The sequence below is a fragment of the Lithobates pipiens genome, unplaced genomic scaffold (genome assembly GCF_037356315.1).
Source record: "Lithobates pipiens isolate NorthernLeopardFrog02 unplaced genomic scaffold, aLitPip1_a1.2 Scaffold_16, whole genome shotgun sequence".
NCBI lineage: Eukaryota > Metazoa > Chordata > Amphibia > Anura > Ranidae > Lithobates > Lithobates pipiens.
In genome coordinates, this window is record NW_027507748.1 from 478,029,656 (window position 1) to 478,050,854 (window position 21,199).

Below are 21,199 nucleotides of genomic sequence, written 5' to 3' on the forward strand. Positions count from 1 at the left end.
AGAGAGGGGGGGGAGAGAGAGAGGGGGGGGAGAGGGGGAGAGAGAGAATAGATTTACATTTTAGGATGAAAGTTTCAGGGGAAAAAAGAAAACCTTACATTTTAAATAAAGAACTTTGAAGCAAAATGGTCAGTGCCCATCAATGCAGCCTCACTTCAGATTACTGCTGCCGTGGAGAGGACGGCGAGGGGGCAGGATGAGTGCCGTCAGATTACATACAGCAAGAACCTCCTGCTTACTCAGGGGTCATACACAAATTATATATATACACATGCATGCATATACACACATGCACACGATTTGTTTATGTATATTCTTATGGATTTACACAAGATGAGCATTTAACAAAAAAAGGTTGTTTATAGCATATTAGATGCCACACCCCAAGTCTCCTGAAGAAGCTCCAATGAGCGAATGGTATTTTCTATGCATTAAATTTCAGTGAACTATTTTAATTTATAAAAATCAGCGTTTGCCTCGTGTCTTTTTTTTAAAAAAATGCCTGTAATAAAATTTGTTTCATTAAATACTGTTGGTAAATTGATCATTTCCAAACTCTACCACCATTAAAGTCCCAAGGTTTGTTACCTCAAGTCCTGTATGATTTCCCTTCAAATGTCAAAATGTAAAAACTGTTGTGTTAAAGTACCAAAAAACTCTTTATTCATCTAATTTATCATACAAACAAATACGATTATAAAGTGCAAATAACAGACACGTTAAAAATTAGAAAAATGTGTCCAAGCAGAAATAAATCAAAAGCCCGAAAAACCAAAGAAAGTCCTATTTATATGTGCATCAATCCAATTTTTTTTTTTTCACAAGGTGACCAAAGTGAAATTCAGAGTGGTAAACCAAAGCTCCAATGCTATTCCCATTAACATCAATGGCACTTTTCATAGAAAACCAGGGTAGACATCTGGATCCAAATACTAAAACTGACTCCTCCAAATCTCTAATGGCTCAAATTCTATTTGTACAATCTGAAGCTCAACGATTCCCACAGCGCATGTACAAACTCTGGCTGGAGAAGAGGGAGACCAACTACATCAGGAGCAACTCTGGAAAGTCTGAACCCCCATTGAGGAAGAATTTGAGCCATTAGAGATTTGGAGATGTCCATTTGGCATGGGGTCCAGATGTCTACCCTGGTGTTCGATGAGGAAAAGTGCCATTAATGTTAAAGTGGTTCTGCACCAAAAAAAAAAAAAAAACAAAAAAAAAAAAAAAAAAAAAACCAGCAGCTACTAATATTGCAGCTGCTGACTTTGAATAAAATCACACTTACCTGTCCCAGGGTCCAGCGATGTCGGCATCCTCTGTCAGGGAATCTGGAAGTGAAACATTGCGGCTTCACTGCCCGGTTCCCTACTGCGCATGTCACGTCTCTTCTGGTCCCCTGCTGTGTCCTGGGAACTGTGCGTTTCCCAGAACACAACGGGGGGCAGGGAATCTGCCGGGGTCTGCCCGGAAGTGGGTGCAGATACCTGGATTATCCAGGTAACTGCACCCCCCCCCCCCCCCCCGAAAGGTTCCGATTGTGGCACCGGCAGGGGGGGGGGGGAGGGATCAGATTAGCGGAACTTCCCCTTTAGGGTGAAGAACCGCTTTAACAAACATTTGCGCTTGGGTTGACCACTCTGCATATGCGGTCACGGTGGTCTGGTAAGCCTGCAACGTTATCATTACTGGTATTGGATGTTGCTGGCACATATTGTGAAGAATGACAAATTGGAATTGATGCACAAACAGGACTCTGGTTTTAGGACTTTAGATTTATATCTGCACGGACACTTACATTTAGTAAAATTTTGTATCCATTATTTGCACCTTATGAAATTGATATGATAAATATGAATTAAATTTTTTTGTACTTTAGTGCAACACATTTTACATGATCACAACCCACAATCCTGCACCTGTAATAGCACCACCGCCAATAAAAATGTTATGGCCTTAATACCAAAAAGTACTGGATCCCAGGGTCCAGTTTTTTTTATTTTTATTAAAGACGCGTTACAGGCAAGACCTCGTTTCTTCAGATACGAGGCCCAGGTACCATTCAATTCGACCAAAAAGACACTTTGAATGGATCCGGCAGCATGGCTAGCCCCAGCAAGGATTGCTCCAGTGGAGCACAGCACATCTTCACTCGTGACCAACACCGTAGACACTGGCAGAAAAAACTGAGGTACTCCCATTAATGGGAGGGGTTATATAGGGAGTGCACTTTTTGTCTTATGGTGTGAGTGTCCATCACCTGAAGGTGGCCTATAAACCACATAGGAACTACTATGGCTCTGTGTCCCATGATGTACGATAAGAAATACTGATCGCCTTTAGTTTTTTTTTTCTTTGACCACAGATAATCAGGGACGTTCCGGTCCTCAGTCTTCCCCACGGGAAGCCAGCGAAACTGCTGGCTAAGTCTCTGCCTTCCTGGGCTATCCCATTCCACCAAGGAGCAAGTGGAAGGAGAGGGACCCCCTTTCGCCACATGTAAAAGCTATCCAGTGGCTATTAAGCTACTCAAATACATTTGCAGAATTTTCAGCTAGGTTGATGGGGGGTATGCTTAAAACCACTTTTCTACCATTATTTATGCCGCTGCTTGCATGTTTCAATGTATCCTAAAAACTACATTCCAGTTTAATTCAGCGTTTCAAAGAATTTGTAATCAGTCTGCTTTAAAGGGACTGTAAAGTGAATTTTTTTTAATTTTTTTAAACAAACATGTTATACTTACCTCCACTGTACAGCTCGCTTTGCACAGAGTGGTCCCGAACCTGCTCTTCTGGGGTCCCTCGGCAGCTGTCTCAGCTTCCTCCCACAGGTACTTCTCACGTTCATGTGAGCTTCCTCGCATGGTCAGAAGCACCGGCGGGCGCGCTCCCGTGATACAGCCGGCGGCTATAGCTGCTCGCTGTATCACACAGCCCCGCCCCCCGCATCAGTGGATGTGATTGACAGCAGCACGAGCCAATGGCTGCGCTGCTTTCCATCCATCTACTCCAGCCAATCAGCGGCCAGGCTGAACGGTGAAAAGGACGGCGGGGGCGAGCGAGGCAAGTAAAAACGGGGGGGGGGGGGGGGGGGGGCTGGGGGCGCAGGCAGTGTCAGATGTTTTTTCACCCTAATGCATAGAATGCATTAGGGTGAAAAAACATTTACCTTTACAACCCCTTTAAGCTCTACCTGAGCATTCCAGTAACAAAAAAATTAAATACTAGCAGTACATACAATTTTGGTTAGTGTTCAAACATATATACATACAATCAACCTCATGTTATCGATGTAACATTGCTCAGAAACATTCCATGTCAAATCATTTCAGAAAACAGTTTTTGAAAGGCCAAAATATACACTCATCCACAGATCACCCCAATGGTTAAAGATGCGAATAGAATCCTAAGTAAATGCAACTCACTGTCAAGGAGAGCAACCTCTGGTTTAATTGATGCAGTTTTCATAAGAGGACCCATGACCACAGGGAGGTATTGCTGAAATTCCTTCCCAAGAATCTTGCACATGCGTGCCCAAGCAGAGATCATATATGAAATCTTAAAAAAAAAAAAAAAAAAAAAAAAAACACATCCTGAAGTTTTAAATTGGAATACATTTTACAATAAGTTTGCGTAAATAAGCACAAGGATTATCACCGATTTAAGTCTGTTGTCAAACATGAAACAAGATTAAAATGTATATTTTGTGAACATACCTGAGGATCATCATCTTCCAATTCGCTGAAGTCAGTCTGAGTTTTTAGAAGAAGCTGCATTACATCTGACGCATCTTGCATGAACTGAAAGAATAAAGTGCACTGAAGAATTACTACTTGTCCATGTCAACTAAAAAGTACTTTAAACAAAAAATGTTTGGGTTTAAAGTGGAGCTGCCACATTTGAAAATTTGTTTTGGGCGGATGAGCAGGTACCTGGTTGACAAACACCCTCTCCCACTTCCGGGTAGAGCGCCAATCTGACATTTCCGGCTCCTCCTCCCCCCGCTGCCTTCAGGTCACAGAAGACAGCAGGACCATTCAGAATGTGCATGTGCAGTAGGAAACAGTCCGTTTCCCTTACCTACAATGCCTGCACCTGAAACCAATAGATGAATCAGCTAGGGGTGCCGACACTGCAGGATCCCTGGACATGCAAGTGTCCTTATAGTAAAAGTCAGCAGCTACAGTATTTGTAGCTGCTGACACTTCCGGGGGAGACTGGAGCTCCCTTTAAGTTACTATGAACATAAAATCTCCATCAGCTAGAGTTAAGTTTGAAAACTTCAATTTTTTTAATATTATATATAGAGATATAGCTCTTGTAAAGACAGCACAGAACACTCACCTTTTCTTTACCTACAGCCAGCCCAATAAGACTGATGCATTCAATAGTCTTCCCCCTGAGAAGCCGAAGCTCTTTCTGCACTGCATTTTCCACAATGTGTTTCAAGGATGGCATAAACAAATCGTAATAGGGGACAAACTTTTCTTCTGCTGTGTCTGCCACAGAGGCAATTGAAGTCACAACTTGTTCCAGGACCAGCTTTGTTCCCTTTTGAATTAGCTGAAATGCAAAGAAAGGAGGTGAAATCTTCTGAACAGGGGCACAGACAGCAAAACAAATGTTAGAGGTGTTACCCCTTTCCCTATGCTATCCAAAAAGCTTAACACATTTATGGGGGACGTGTCCTGGACATGGAGAAGTGAGGACGTGCTTGGTCTGCGCTACGCTCCCACCACTATTTCACCAGCGGCATACCCGCGATCCTGAGCCCTAAAATGGCTCACAACATGTCAAAGAGGCAGAATACCACCTGTGGACAGAATTGAGACAAGGGCAGCTAGATTTGTATTTTCCCAGGACCCGCGGCAAGGCGCAAGAAAAATCCAAGATGGCACCGGCCAGCAAAACCGCAAAGCAACATGCAGCAGCATAGAAGCAGCCCACAGCACCTGCTACATCCCCACAGTTATCACCCAGATTGGTGAGTAACTCTGCACCCCCGGCCTCCCCTGGGTCCACCATCTCCCGGGCTGAGGGATCCGACATTGCAGACCTCATGGATGGAGACATTAAGAGGCATATATGGTCCCTCCCTACTAGGGGGACCTTGAGAGATTCACAGCAAGGGTGGAAAAAGCATTCAAGGAAGATACTACACACCTGGGCAGTACAGTACAGTACAGTACAGGGGAGACACACACTAGAACAGAGGCTAGATGAGGCTCTCCCTTCCATGTTAGCCCTGCAGATGAGATGTGCAGCCCAGGACCAGACGCTGGATTCACTGTTATAACTTGATAATTTTTCAAAACCGTAGCAGATGGGCAAATATCCGTATCAGAAGCTACAGCCTCCAAAGATATCATCCCCTCATTGCAAGGGATATTCCGGATGATCTTAGAGCTCCCAGACACAGCACCCATCGAGATTGACCGAGCTCACCGGGTCATGAGGCCCCCATCCCAGGATGCTGACACCGGGGACATAATTTGCAAATTGCATAAATACAACCTTAAAGAGCAGATAATGCGCAACAGGCCCTTTTATTTTGATGGCGCCCACCTATGCTTCTTCCAAGACATCTCAAGACGCACCATTATGCAGCGTCGGGCCCTGAAACCTGTATTAGTGGCCCTCCAAGAAGCAGGCCTCGTATATTGCTGGGGCTTCCCCTTCGATTTACAGGCTACCAAAGATGGCCGTTCGCCCACACTACGCACCAGAGGGGACCTCCCTCACTTCCTCTCAGCCCTGGCACTAGATAAGGTAGAATTTCAAGACTGGCATGGGCACCCAGAGATAGCAAACTTTCCAGCCATCAGACTCCCTCAGCCCTGGACACAGATGCCTCAACGCTGCAGTTGTAGACTCATCCACATTCTGGTGGTGGCGCTGCCTCTCCCGGCCCCTCTTTGCCAAGGTACAGATGGCCATACTTGGACCTCAAGCTTCTTCTCCTTCCCCCAACATTAAGGCAAACTTGCCAAATCCGCATGAGGAATGGAGACAACGCCTACCCTGGGCCCCTATGTATATGACCTGATTCAACTTTGATAGAGAGCTTTGAGCCCTAGGGATGGACAAGATATCACCCCCCCCCCCCCCCGGGACAGCTTACAGACCCATTTTTCGCATTTACTAGAACGCCAGGCGTGGAGACAGTTGGGGTACATATCACATAAGTACTATGAACATAGTAATAAGCGTGGCTGCATGATGAGCCTTGTGAACGAAACGAGTCCAAACACAAAATCCGCTCCTCTACAGGGGACATAACATTTCAATCCTCCAAGATGGCAGCAGGGTTCAGAGACTATTGTGCCCACCTTTACAAACTTAGATGCCAACACAACCCCAGATGCCAGAATAGTCAGACTGACAAAAATCCGTGACTAACTATCCATTAATGGACTGCACCCCCTAACTGAAGACCAACAAACTGACCTAGAAACCCTCATCAAATCACTACCCAATGGGAAAAGCCCAGGCCTCGACGGGTTTACCAAAGTGTACTATGCCAAGTTCTCCCCAACACTCGCGAGCCATATGTGCAGATACTTAAACTCCCCAGCGAAGGGTCACAACATCCAAGAATGCCAGCTGTGGTAAAATTGCTGAGAGATGGCAAAAGGATACCCTTTGAATCCCTGGAGGACAGGACTGGGAGACCTCAGTTGAACTTGGTGGAAATAGACCGTTACACAATTTCTTTGAAGTACACGGTAGCTCTATAAGATACCACATTGCTCACACTTTGAGAGATTGTTCATAGCGGAGGACCTGATCCCACGCATTATTTCAGAGCTCTGCCTACTGCTGGGGTCCTCGGCCTCAGCCTACAAACCCATATGTATACGTGCCTGGGAAAAGGGAACTAGGAAAAAAGTGTTCTATGGGTCTAATTTAACACCTATGTGCATTTATTTAATGAGTGCATTAAAATGTGTAATGACCAGCTTATATATAGCCAAACCATACCTCCTGCAATTTGACGACCATAATGGAATGCAAGTGTTTAACCAGATTATCGAGGTAAGGAACAAGCAATGACTTTGGACAATCTTCAGTAAAGTTGATAAGAGCAGCAGCTGCATGGGCCTGGACACGGGGATTAGCTTGGTCTTCCATAGTCTGAAGCAGGCTTGCAATCACCTATAGAAAAACAAGAACATAGTTTGAGCAATAAATTTTAACTGGATTCATATAGGATAGTTCATCTGAGTGAAAGTTAACTTTTTTAATTTTCTTGTGAAAAGGTGAACACTCTACAGTGCACTTACCACCATGGATTATTAACTTTTCCTGCCCACAAAGACTGTGCAGCAGTCTAGTTATTTGAAAGCCACAGCTTCTTTTCCTTCCTTAGAGACACTGGAATGGATAAGAGCAATTCAATTTGGTCAAAGCAGTCACGTCACCAACTGCATGTCCAGTGAAAAAAATGAATCATCCACAGAGGTAACTGCAGTAGGGATCAGTGGAATAAGCGAGGATGTTGGCACACCTTTTCATTTTTTCTGAAAAATGTGAACTTAAACTTCCAAGTAATTCTGTTGTCTAGTAGTGTTCAATCAATGGCTACATAAAAAATACAAACTGCTGGGGTTTGTAGCACTTTAGTTTCTATTACTGTGCAGTTATACAGCCTTACTAAATAGGACAATCATTGAAAGAAGCGCATAGAATATACTTGGCTATAAATTCTAATATTTGCAGAATGTATAAAACACAAATATATAGGTGCTTACATACCTTTTCATGAAACTTCTTCTGGAAGGCCGGGGCAAAGTCTGTAGCCATCTGCCCAATAGCATTACATGCAGCATACCGTACTCTTGGATGCTACAAAAAAAAATAATAATAAGTTAACATTTTAATCTGATTTTCACCCATAACCTTGACAGGCGTTAAAACTATTGAGATGCTTACTAATAACACATCCATCTAAACTGTACCAAGCAAATCAACTACCATTTTAGACAGTATGATACTTACAGGGTCTTGGAGAAAAAGTAACACAAAGTTAACCATCTCATTAAGGATGCTCTCCATTTGCTGGTGACAGCCCTCTCCAATGGCTGATAATGCCATAAGACCAGCATGTCTGTACTTCCAGTTAGCTGTAGAAAAATAAAATACTAAATATCAGTTGGAAATATTTATGTAAACCGGACCATATGCTCCCCAGTTCAGTGACAATTACAAGATAAAGGGATCTAAAGTATAACCACATATGAAGTTATACAAAACGAAAAATTGTTGTGAAAAAAATAAAAAAGTAGAGTACAAAGATGAGGAAGCCAAAATTGCTTAACACCAACTGGCTTGGAGGGGGGAAAAAACAAAACAAAAAAAAACACTTATGGCCTAAAGCAAGGTATAACTTAAGTGTTTGCTACTACTGTCTCAGATACCTGAGCAGCTATTACATATATATTAAAAAATCTTATACATACACACACTTTGGTATGCGCCTCCCCCCACTGTACTTACCTGAGCCTGATCCAGAAATGTACACAAGATAGTCCTGGCTCTCTGCATCCACATTGGCTCCTGCTGCTGTCAATCACACCCAGCAAGGAAGGTGTAGGGGCAGGGGTCGGGAGCAAGCATGCATGAAAGCCCACATAGCAAGCGGCTTGCTATGGGGACACTTAGCATGGGAGAAGTCCAGAGCTCTGGGCAGAAGACCCAAGAAGAGGAGGATGGGGTTTGTTCTATGCAAAGTCGTGGCACAGCAGGCAAGTATAACATGTTTGTCAAATTTGCACAACCACCCAGTTTGCTGTAGCAGCTGGAAGTAAATGAACTAACCCCCTATACTGCACCCCCCACCCCATGTGACATCAGTGGCAGTAAAAGGGTGAAAGATTGTACATTCAAAAAGAATGTGACTAGATCAACTTTTGTTGGAATATCACATCTTACATAAAGACCATTAATGTTCTTTTAAGTACCCCATTTCAATGGCTTACAAAATGGCTGAGCGCAGTGCAATAAAAACAGAATTAGATTGTCAGCCCCATAAACTGACAAGTTCTCTTTCTTTAGCACAGGTAACATATGAAATGACTCACCGTTTTGTAGCATTTGCATGATATGTTCCTTAATCATGGGGAGGACAATCTTTCCACCCAAACCACAAGCCATTCTGTCCAAGGCACTTTCACCAGCTACAGCATTGCTAGGAATTAAAACAAAAAAAAACTAAGGCGTAAAAAAATGTGTTTAGATCGATTCATTCAAGAAGGAGCAAATGTGATCAAAGGACAGAAAAACAGCCATACTTGAACATTAAAAACACATTTTACATGCAAGAAAACCAACCGATTTAAAAGTAGCAAAATGGGTAATGAAGCATATGGGCAGGGACATTTCCCAGCATATTGTCCAGCTAGGGGAAAAAAAAAAAAAAAATACATACACACACATACTACATTAGGTTACCTGTCAAAATCATCATCCTCCAACTCATCAGCATTTGACCATTCTTCATCTTCTTCTAGGTCTACCATCATTGCTAACATTTGGGGTACTAAAAGCAAAAGGAGTCATTAAACAAAAACACCAAGACCAGACAGACAAAAGCACACAAAACAAATCCATCAGCAAGGCTTACAGAGACAACATTCAAGATAGACTTACTTGCTTGAGCAACAATACTTGTATGTTTCCTCAACATAGCGGCAGCTGTCTCCGAGAGGGTGACAATAACCTCAAGTGCTAACTGTCTTTGCATGTTGCTTAAGCTTGTGTCAGCACAAAGCTACAAAAAAAATTAAATAAAAAAATGTACTTATGTTAGAGTAGTAAAAAAAAAAAAAAAAAAAAATAATAAAAAAAAAAATTGCATGAAATAACTACTACCTTTAAGCTTAGTTGCAAAGTTGCTTCCAGGTTGGGCCTCAAATATTTGGGAACTGTATCTGCAATTTCCACAAGTGACTTCAGAACAGAATCATCATTTTGATAACACGACTCATTCACAGCCTAAAAAATATATTTTAATATATTAGGAGTACTGGTAAAAAAAAAAAAAAAAAAAAAAAAAAAAATAGAAATAGGGCTACAACTGAGTTTTTTTTTTTTTTTTTAATTCATTGAAGTGCATGTTTTCCCCAAAAATTTAGTTTGAAAGACCACTGTGCAAATACAGTGCGACAAAATATTGCAATGGCCGCCATTTTATTCTCTAGAGTCTCTGCAAAAAAAATAAAAAATTTTTGATATAAAGCTCTCTGAATTTGCATACTTTTAATATACCCAACTCTTAAAATTAGGAGCGCCTATTTTTAGGTCTCAAAACAAATATGTAATATAGCATCTCACAAGGTCTTTATTGTGTTGGCTGTATTAGGTACACTACAATAAAGTTTGACATCCATCTGGAGCATTTTTTTCCTGCTGATCTCCGAAGAGAGTGGTTAAACTGCCATCTACCAAAGTTCATTCCTTTCATTTAAAAGCGAAGATACAACAAGGTATTCTCTATCTCTCAGTGCTGATGAATGTTTATAAACATTTGTTGGCTTTTTTGCTGGCTCTGCACGGTTTACATAGAATCAAAAAACAGCCGATTAGCATCGTGAGGGGGTTGAATTGAGATTGTGATCTTTTAACGATCATGCAGCTCTAGAACACATTAGTCTAGTCAATTTAACCACTTCAGCTCCGGACCAATAAACACCTTAAGGACCAGAGGTCTTTTTGCAATTTCGCACTGCGCTGCTTTAAATGGTAATTGCGCGGTCATGCAATATTGCACCCAAACGAAATTTGCGTCCTTTTCTTCCCACAAATAGAGCTTTCTTTTGATGGTATTTGATTGCCTCTGCGATTTTTTTTTTGCGATATAAATGGAAAAAGAGCGAAAATTTTGAAAAAAAAAGAGATATTTTCTTCTTTTTGTTATAAGAAAAATCGAATAAACTAAATTTTAGTCATACATTGAGGGCAAAATTTATTCAGCCACATGTCTTTAGTAAAAAAAAAAAATGTCAATAAGCGTATATTTTTTGGTTTGCGCAAAAGTTATAGCGTCTACAAACTAGAGTACATTTTCTGGAATTTACACAGCTTTTAATTTATGACTGCCGATCTCATTTCTTGAGGTGCTAAAATGGCAGGGCAGTACAAATCCCCCCCAAATGACCCCATTTTGGAAAGTAGACACCCCAAGGAAATTGCTGATGGGTATGTTGAGCCCATTGAATATTTTTTTTGTCCTAAGGGATTGAATAATGACAAAAAAATAAAATAAAAATTTTTTACAAAAAGTTGTCACTAAATGATATATTGCTCACACATGCCATGGTTATATGTGGAATTGCACCCCAAAATATATTCCGCTACTTCTCCCGAGTATGAGGATACCACATGTGTGGGACTTTTTGGGAGTCTAGTCGCGCACGGCACCCCGAAAACCAACCACCACCTTCAGGATTTCTAAGGGTGCAAATTTTTGATTTAACTCCTCACTACCTATCACAGTTTCAAAGGCCATAAAATGCCAAAATAGCACAAAACCCCCCCCAAATTACCCCATTTTGGAAAGTAGACACCCCAAGCTATTTACTGAGAGGCATGTTGAGTCCATGGAATATTTTATATTTTGCCAAAAGTTGCGGGAATATTACAAACTTTTTTTTTTTTGCACCAAGTTGTCACTAAATGATATATTGCTCACACATGCTATGGGCAGAAGTCAAATTACACCCCAAAATAAATTCTGCTGCTTCTCCCGAGTACGGGGATACCACATGTGGGGGACTTTTTGGGAGCCTAGCCACGTACGGGACCCCGAAAACCAAGCACTGCCTTCCGGATTTGAATATAAAATGCTACCAAAAAACCTGTTAGCGATGGCAGGGATCAGGCCTGACTCTGCGATCGCTGCAGTTATGTGTTTAGTGTTTTGTAAGTGACAGTGATCGATCGATACTGCACTTGGGTGGGCTGGGCAGAGGGGCAAAACGCAGGTGCTAGCAGGTATTTGGGCTGATCCCGCTAACAATGCGTTTTTTTGGAACCCTAAACTGCTGGGGACGCTAGTATAGATCTGATCAGATATTGATCTGTTCAGATTCTATACCACTACGGGAGGTGTATGCTTTGCGTGTGGGTGTTAGCGGTATTGGCACTAACCTAGCGCTGCCTGGGGCGACGCAGACCCTGACCCTAAAACCTAATTGATATCACCTGCCGGGTGATCAGGGGGTTAAACCTTTATTGGGTAATAAATGGTGGGTGCCCTGATGCTATAAAAAACAAACCAACCAGAGTCACCCGTAACACTTATACGGTGATCAGTGGTGAAAGGGTTAACTAGGGGCAATCAGGGGGTTCAAATTTTTATTAGGTAGTATATGGGGGTCCCTGGCGCTATATAAAAACCTGACGGGGAACCTAAATAACTAACTGGCTAACCAGCGTCACCAGTGACACTTATACTGTGATCGCTGGTGAAAGGGGGTGAAAGGGTTAACTAGCAGCAATCAGGGGGTTAAAACCATTATTGGGTAGTATATCGGGGTACCTAGCGCTATAAAAACCTGGCGGTGAACCTAAAAAAATAACTAGCTACCTAGCGACTGTAGCGACACTAATGCAGCGATCAGAAAAACGATCGCTTAGTGACACTGGCAAAAGGGGGTAAAAGGGTTAACTAGCGGCAATCAGGGGGTTAAAACCATTATTGGGTAGTATATCGGGGTACCTAGCGATATAAAAACCTGGCGGCGAACCTAAAAAAATAACTACCTAGCGACACATGCAGCGATCAGAAAAATGATCGCTTAGTGACACTGGCAAAAGGGGGTGAAAGGGTTAACTCTAGGGGCAATCAGGGGGTTAAATCTTTATTGGGGGGTGATAGGGGGCTACCCTGGACCTAACACTAACTGTCCTGACAGTTTTTACTGTCACAACTGACACTGAATGCATTGATCAGTAAAGAAATGATCAATGCAATCAGTGACACTGTGACTGGGGGGGGATGGGGGGGGCGGGTTTGTGTGCCTGTGTGTACCTACATGTCAGTGTAGTGTTGGTGCACACTTACTATTAGTCTTCTCCTCGTAGTCCGGTCAAAAAGACCGCCCCGAGGAGAATGACATCACTTCCTCCTTCCTGTGTAAACAATACACAGTGGGAGGAAGCTTCTCATTGGCCAGGAGCGATCCAGAGGGGGTGGCCGAAAACCAACGGCCATCCCCTCATCACGGAGCGCTCCTGGAACGAACCGGACCGCCGTAACCAGCGCGAGGGGGTCCGATCGGACCCCCCACCCGCTGGAAGGCAATCACGTACATCTACGTGATTGTGCCTGCCTGTGCCATTGTGTTGACGTACATTGGCAATACGGCGGTCCTGAAGTGGTTAAAGCAGAGTTCCAAATTTTAAAATGAGCAGCTACAAATACTGTAACTGCTGACTTTTAATATAAAGGACACTTACCTGTCCAGGAATCCCACAACGTTGGCCACCCGAAGCAGATTTGGCACAGGTGCCAATATTGCACCTCAGGGAATCCAAGAGGGGCTGATGACATACCTCACTGCAGTAGATCTATACATATAGACACACACACACACGTATGACCAGCAACAGCCAAGAAACCTTAAAGATTTAGATGCTCTAAAGGCCCGTACACTGACTTTTTGACAAACATGCAAATTAGCCGTTTTAAGGCAACATCTGACCATGTATACGCTCCAAACTTTTTCATCGGACAAATGTTGGCTGTGCAAACAAACTTCGACAACATAAGTCCGATGGAGCAAAATCCAATCGTGTGTACAGAAAACCAATCAAACTTTACAAGCACACATGCTCAGAACCAATGCAAAATATCAGACAATACAGAAGTTGACCAAAGGTGGCAGTAAAGAGTAAAAAAAACATTTGGCAGAAACAGTCCGATCGTGTGTATGCTTAAGTTCACAGCCAACGCCCTTTGTACAAAAATACACAGGAAAGTTTGTTTAAAGTCCGATCGAGTGTATGGAACTTAAGTCATGTTTTGCTTGGGGATCAAATACAAGTTGCAGTTCAATGAATGATACATTTGTATCATGCATTTTCTGGATTTTTGGTTTATATTCTGTCTCGATCATTTAAAATACACCTATGATATAAAAAAAAAAAAATAAAAAAAAAAAAAAAAAAGACCCTGCATTTCTTTTTAAGTGGGCAAACTTACAAAATCGGCAGGGGATTAAATTTTCCACCGCTGTAAAACCATCCTACAAATAAACATTCCATAAAAGGGTGCACCCATGATAGACATGACCTGCAACCCCCTCCGTTTGTTCTTTAGGGCTCAAGTGCATACATCTTTTGGATCTGTTAAGTATGTGTAATATATGAATGCGTCAGAGACCTACGGTTGTAAGCTCCTTGAGGGCAGGGACTGATGTGAATGTACCGTATATGTAAAGCTCTGCGTAAATTGACGACACTACACAAGTACGTGAAACCAAATAAAAAAGTAAAGATTTGCCTACCAAATCTAAGAAATATGCCTTGAGCACAATTTGTTGTAAAAGATTCAAATGCAATATTTAACCATGTCACATGAATTTTTCACAAAATCTGCATTTTTGATTGAAAAATTAAAGGAACATGTGGACTCTTCCACACAGTCACATGAGCTTTCTGTATCAATGCATCATCTGTAAGGGAGCACAAGCAGCCTCTAGATTTCCATATACAATCACCAGAACAGCTCATCCAAAGCAGGATATTCGATCATAATCTGGCACTTGACTGATCTTCTACGAAGGATTCATTGTTTCACATACTCGCGTGACTGTTTAAAGAGGCCATGTGTTTCGTTAAAGGTACTTTTTATTCAGAATTGTGCAGCTCCAATGTGTACCACATACTGTAGCCAGTCTGTGGGAGCCAGAATTATTGTTGGTTGGTAGGGCATAAATTACTTGTATTGAACTGCAACTCAAATTACATTTATATCATGTTTTTTTTCAGTATTTTTGGTTGATGTTCTCTCTATATATTTTTATTAATAAATCATGACTAACACAAGTTCAATGCCTGAGTGGAAAAGGATGATCTTTGGATCTCACCTGAAGAACACCGGGTAACAAGTCTGCGAAGTGCTTCAGTAAGGGAACGTTGTGTTCATTAGCTAGAACAAATGCGGCAGCCGCCCTGGCAGACTGTGTCCTGATCTACAAAAAAAAATAAAGAAGTTTAAAAAAAATATGAAAGTCAGATGACATTTATAACATGTATACAGCTTCAAGCACTTTCCCTTTAACCTCCCTGGCGGTATGATGATTAGTTCTGATTTTAGGTGCTGAAAGCGGTGCAATTATTTTGCATGGAAATTTGGCGTTTTATATTGTAGGCCTGCAATTCTTAGGCATAACTCTTAAATCTGTTCAAACCAGAGTCTAGCAGACATCCTGGGTATGATAAAATTTATAATATGATAATAAAAATGGTTCAATAATGTAATCAGATCCAAAAACACTGAAATTTGCTCATTTGCAGAATTGTCACTGTTAGATTTATTGTTTGATGATGAATTTCCCCACAAATCGCTATCGCCCAATTCCGCAAGTGATTATAATTTATTATAACCGTTTCCTAGTTGGTCTAAAATCACTTGACATAAAGGGACAGTTTTTGGTTGCTATGGGCAATCTCCAAATTCCAGGCAGAAAAAAAACAAAACAAAAAAAAACAGTATTTATAATATAAAAGTGCATGCAGGGCACTGGATAGACCACTAGGGACAAAGGGGGGGGGGGGGGGTTTACACAGTACTGTAATCTAAGATTACAGTACTGTGTTGTGCGTTTTTGCTTTTTGAATGTGGCGCCGATCTCCGCTCCCGTGCGCTGTAACGTCACAGGGAATGGAGCTCAGCGGCACTCGGGCACTGTGTGAATCGAGCGGAGGACAGCTCGATCACACAGCGCGGGGACATCGCTGTATCCAGGGGACAAGGTAAGTAACTTCTCCATGTATCCAGCGATGCGATCTCGAGGGTTACCGCTCGTGGTACTGAAATCCCAGCCCGAGCCAGACTCAGGATCACCACTAGGGAGGTTAATGCAAATTTAAAAAATTGTGTCCTGCCACCTAGGTGTACAGACTAATACTCCACAACCTCATGTGTCATAGCGCCATAAGAAAAGCAGCATAGTCAAGGTTATATAGAAGCCTAGTATTGTATCTCTTTGTATTGTTTCCTTTGTGTGAAATCCCTTGTGTTGCTGCCAGTCACTCTGCTTTCCTAATAAAGACCGACCAGCAGGAGAACAGTGGTCAGTTCTCTAGCCGTCCTGGGAATGCAGCCTGCTCTCCAATTATCGGACTTGGCCTTGCACAGCAAAAGTGACAAAATAGTCATACAGAAAAAGCTCCTGGGAACAGTGAAGATGCCGAAACTGCCAAGTCACTAGCAGTCTATACCCCACCTCTCAAGAGTCCAAAGGAAGCTTGGATGTATCATGGCCAAGACATAACAGGCCAAAAAAAAGTATCTGAAAGTCATTTTCTATATTAGTGTGAGGTTTGAATCATTAAGCCCTTATGGCTGGTAACAAATAAGTCTATAGAAGCACACTGTATATTCAGAGAAATGTCACAAAACAATTACTACAGTCAGCTCATTTAACCTACAAAAAGTTATTTCAAATAGTTTGCATAATATCAATCAATACCTGGGGGTGAGTCTGGTCTTGCATACACTGGACAAGCATTCTCTTAATAACTTCTAAGTAATGCTGCTGCTGATTTCCAAAAATACCCGGAAAGTTCCTGAAAAACAGATGTTGCATCTCATCAAGAAAACTATGCATCTGGAATGTTTTTGGACACTGAACCTGTTCCAAAGCTAAAAGTGGACTTAAATCAGCAGAATCCAGTGAATTTTCTGAACCAAAAAATTCAAGCTACAATGGTGCCATGTAGGCTTCTTCTAAGTGACTTGTTTAAAGCAACATTAAACCTAAATGTAATAGATTGCAGCCCAGTCATTCAATATGGTGGCTGCATTAGTTTTCTTTAGCCTGCCTTCCCTCTTTTCAGCTGGTGATATGGGCAGTAACACCTGTGTGTCGTGTCCCCACTCTGAATGAAAGAGTAACAGATACCTTTGGACAGCAGCATTGACAGTCTGGTGGGAGGGTAGTGTTAACCGTGCTTGCAGATTTAACTAAACTTACAAATTGAAGCCAAACTCAAGCCAAAACTGAGCTGTTGCAGCAGTTTCTTTTTAGATAAAGGTTTTACTTGGAGTGGAACTATGACCCTTACGAAAAAATCTTAACCACTTAGAGACCACCAGCCGTCGATCTACTTTGCTGGAATATGAAGAGGGATATCGTTATGGCAGCAGCTAGCTACCATAACCCTGGTATCTACAACGGGTGGTCCGCCTTCAGATAAAAGTGGCCTCTGTGGCGGATTCGCCGTGCGATCACGTATAACGGCAGGAGAGGGACCCCTCCAGCCGCTTCCACGAGCCACCGGTGGAGGCAATCATGTCCTGCAGTGCAAATTTAGTAGCAGACTTTCTCTGCACATAATGGTGAAATAGCAGGGAGCCCCCAGGCCAGTTTCCAATATTGCTGGTGCCGCTCTGATAAACCCTGCAACTCAACAATGATCAGACCTCTATTAATTAGCCCTTTCCTGTGCAGGCAACAGAGCCGCTTCTCCTCACTTGAAGGCAAGACAGGTGGACCTTCTACACAGAGGCAAGGGAAGCTGGGGAACAGCCTGTGCTCTGCATGTCATTTGTCAGAGAACTTGCAACATATTACATGCTGTAGAGATTGTATTGCAGGATGTCAACTTTTCTGGGAAGCCTACAGGAGGAGACGATTTACAGGGAACAGACAGTGAAAAAACAGGAAGATGTGAGCTTAGTTTACTCAGTGACAGAACTTCTGTCTTTGAGAGGACAGCTTGAATTAATATCATCGCCATTTGTAATTTGGATTACTATTGTTACGATTGGCCACACGGATCATGAAGCAGGGAAGATTGTAGTCGTGCTATTGCAATATCAGTCTCCAAAAGCAAATTCAAATGTAAGCTGTATAATTCAGCATCTCTCATATGCTGAAAATGCTGTTCTGGCTGCACAAAATCAGTAAAGACTACAGGACAAATAATTTGTATTACACAACTTGTGGAGGGATGCAGGGAGCCTAAGGAACATCAATTGTGTAACTTATTGGTGTAAAGTTCCACTTTAAATAAAAGATGACCATTATAAGCACCACTGTCAGTGTTAAATGACTTGTCTCAAACCTCTGCAGGACAGCTTGTTAAAAACAGACTGGTAGGATCAGCTGCTGAAAATAAAAGCCAAAAACAATGCAGCCACCACATCCAGGAACTGGTAAGTAAACATATAATTGCTTTTTAGTTTAATGCCACTTTAACCACATGTCAACTGCCATATGTTCATAAAGAGTGAGGTGAAAAGTTTATTACTGCAGTGCAGTTTATAAACACTGCAGCTAGAACCTTTGGCCAGGTAGTGCCACAAGCAATTTATTTTGCTTTTACAGAGGTAAGCACTGTACAAACACTATTCTATGTTACAATAATGTGATTTGCGTTATAGCAGCTTTAGGTATCGTAGTGTAGTGGTGCATGACTAAGTAATTGCCAATTAAACTATCACAGCACTGAAAAAAAATGGCCCTGTAATGTAGTATTACAAGCTGGTACTTGAGAATAAGGCAAGAAAAGGATTTCACTAAGACTTTAGTCTGTTAGTGCCATTAAAAAGGAGTGCAAACGAAAATATACAATACCAGAAGATATGCAGGGCAGACTCACGCAATCCAACATCTTGAGAGCTCACAGAATCAAATAAAAACTTTAATGCTTCAGGCCACTGATTATTGCCATCATCATCTGATTAAACAAAAAGAAAAATCAATGTCATTTAGGGAGCAAATTCAATGCTCATCTCAAAATCTATTAGAAATGTCAATATAAAGGCGTTCCAACACAAGATCAGGTCCTTGTAAAGGGCAAGTATTGCTCTGAGATAACAATGCTTCCTGCAAAAGTTCCAAAATAGCATTTAAAAGTATGGAAAAAATATGTTTCACACTTAGGTGGATGCAGCATTGGTCCGATGCCGCATCTGTCCCCTGCCACCTCTGTACTGAGAACCGAGCCATCGAACACCACCAGTGGCTTGGTTCTCTTGGCTCCCTGAGCAGAGAGCTGCCCGTCAGCTGCTCCGCTTCTCTATGCTAATTGGAGCGCTGAGCTGTGGAGGGGCGGGGAGTGGCCATCTCAGGGGCTTGCCGAGACAGCCATCAGTGGAGGCACCTGGCAGATCCAGAATTATCACGGTGCCTGGACCGATTCCAGAGACATCAGCAGAGGACTTCAGACTGCTCTCTGCTTAAAACAGGTCAAAACTAATGACACTCCTGTGACCCTTAGAAGCCTAACCAAACAATCTCAAACAGACTGTTAACAGAACCGCTTAGCCTCTCTCAATTGTGCACGTCAGATGTTTATACTGCAGGCCAAATACTGCACAGCAGGCATCGAAGTACAGATTTTGCCAAATCACTAAATACAAACCTTAATGAAAAGGGACCTCTCCTGCAGTGAAAAGCAGAACTGAAGTAGGGCTGAAACAACTAATCGATTAATCGACAACTAATCGATTAATTTCATAATCGATTACTATTTTCATAATCGATTAATCGGCCAGTAACATAATGGGGTTAAAAAAAAAAAAACTAAAAGCCCTTTATAGTACAAAAAGAGCAAATAATCACTACTGTAAATATTACACTCACAGTTCTACAGTAAAAAATGAACCCCTTACAGTAGAGATTATCTGCTTTTTTTCTGCTATAAAGGGCTAATTTTCGTTTTTTTAACCTCATTATGTTACATTATATCTTACACTGGCTGGCTCAGGAGCCAGCATCCCGATTGCGAGCATTTGCCTTTTTGGCAGTTTATGAAAGGTTGCTGCATGGATGCACTATTATATCTAAACACCAAGTTTCTTTTTTTTAAGCTCTTGATAAGGGCGTTGAAACCAAAGTCATGCTTTTATTTTGGACCGCACCTCAGCTGGGCACCCATTATTGCAGTGACCACAGTTACCAGCTGAGAACAACAGAGCCAACATTTGACACCATAACAGGAATAAAAAAAAGGGGAGGTTTTCCTATATGGACACATTCTGGTAACTAAGAATTTTCTCACTTCGTGTCTCAAAAAAAAAAAAAAAAAATTAAAAAAAAAGGAAAAAAAGTAAGGGAAATCCTGGCAATGCAACACAAAAGACTGTCAGGGGTTTAACCATTTCAAATTTCATCCAAAGGCATTAAAAAAATAAATAGTTTCAGACACCCTTTAAGAATCTTCCGCTAGACCAATAATGCACAGATGCGGCCAGGCAGCAGAGTCATTCTGGGAAGACGCACTAGTGTATTTTCACTTCTGGCATGGGCATTTGGGTACAGTGTTGCATGCCAAGTAATTGTTAGTCAAAGTGTGACAGTATTGAAAACTGAAAAATGGCCTGGGCAGGAAAGAGGTAAAAGTCTTTAGGTCAGGGATATGCAATTAGCAGACCTCCAGCTGTTGCAGAACTACAAGTCCCATGACGCATAGCAAGACTGACAGCCACAAGCATGACACCCAGAGGCACGATGGGACTTCTAGTTTTGCAACAGCTGGAGGTCCGCTAATTACATATCCCTGCTTTAGGTGGTCAGAAGGAGACGTTCACCTTTTTTGTGGGGGGGGGGGGCTACTACAATTATCACAATTAGTGGATCACAGATGCAATGTCAAGCTCCCGCAGAAAAGTTCTCCTGCTTTCTGCCTGTACCTATGTATGGGCTGTTAGAAAGATGGGAGGACTTGTAAATGAACTACAAGTATGCTGATCAGAAGGTTGGAGTCTATTGAAATGACAGTGTTTGCAGTGGTGGAAGACAACTTGGTTTATTCAGTCATGACAAATTTCAGAGAGTGGCTGCAGGAAGAGTATGCCCCACCCACTGTCACAGGGAATTGTCAAACTTCCTGATGCACCCATGTGCAAAATGCACTGAAGCGCAGGCCTGACACGCATTGACCGGAGCCATCCCCAAATGTCACATCCTCTGGGTGGAACACACGCCATGTTCAATCAAGCTGCATGTCTTATACCCATTTAC

General features: G+C 42.1%; 1 protein-coding gene across 1 annotated transcript in view; it reads right to left on the minus strand.

Annotated features, from left to right (window-relative positions):
* IPO5 (importin 5) overlaps window positions 1-21,199 on the minus strand; it is a 71,805-nt gene that overhangs the window by 36,643 nt on the left and 13,963 nt on the right. The window contains exons 4-16 of the mRNA XM_077482996.1: window positions 18,809-18,911; window positions 16,700-16,796; window positions 15,092-15,196; window positions 9,873-9,995; window positions 9,651-9,771; window positions 9,453-9,540; window positions 9,083-9,189; window positions 8,001-8,125; window positions 7,758-7,847; window positions 6,984-7,157; window positions 4,347-4,565; window positions 3,719-3,802; window positions 3,428-3,560 (exon numbers count right to left, since the gene is read on the minus strand). Of these exons, the coding sequence (XP_077339122.1) occupies window positions 3,428-3,560; window positions 3,719-3,802; window positions 4,347-4,565; window positions 6,984-7,157; window positions 7,758-7,847; window positions 8,001-8,125; window positions 9,083-9,189; window positions 9,453-9,540; window positions 9,651-9,771; window positions 9,873-9,995; window positions 15,092-15,196; window positions 16,700-16,796; window positions 18,809-18,911 (1,569 nt within the window). The remainder of the gene's footprint in view (window positions 1-3,427; window positions 3,561-3,718; window positions 3,803-4,346; window positions 4,566-6,983; window positions 7,158-7,757; window positions 7,848-8,000; window positions 8,126-9,082; window positions 9,190-9,452; window positions 9,541-9,650; window positions 9,772-9,872; window positions 9,996-15,091; window positions 15,197-16,699; window positions 16,797-18,808; window positions 18,912-21,199) is intronic.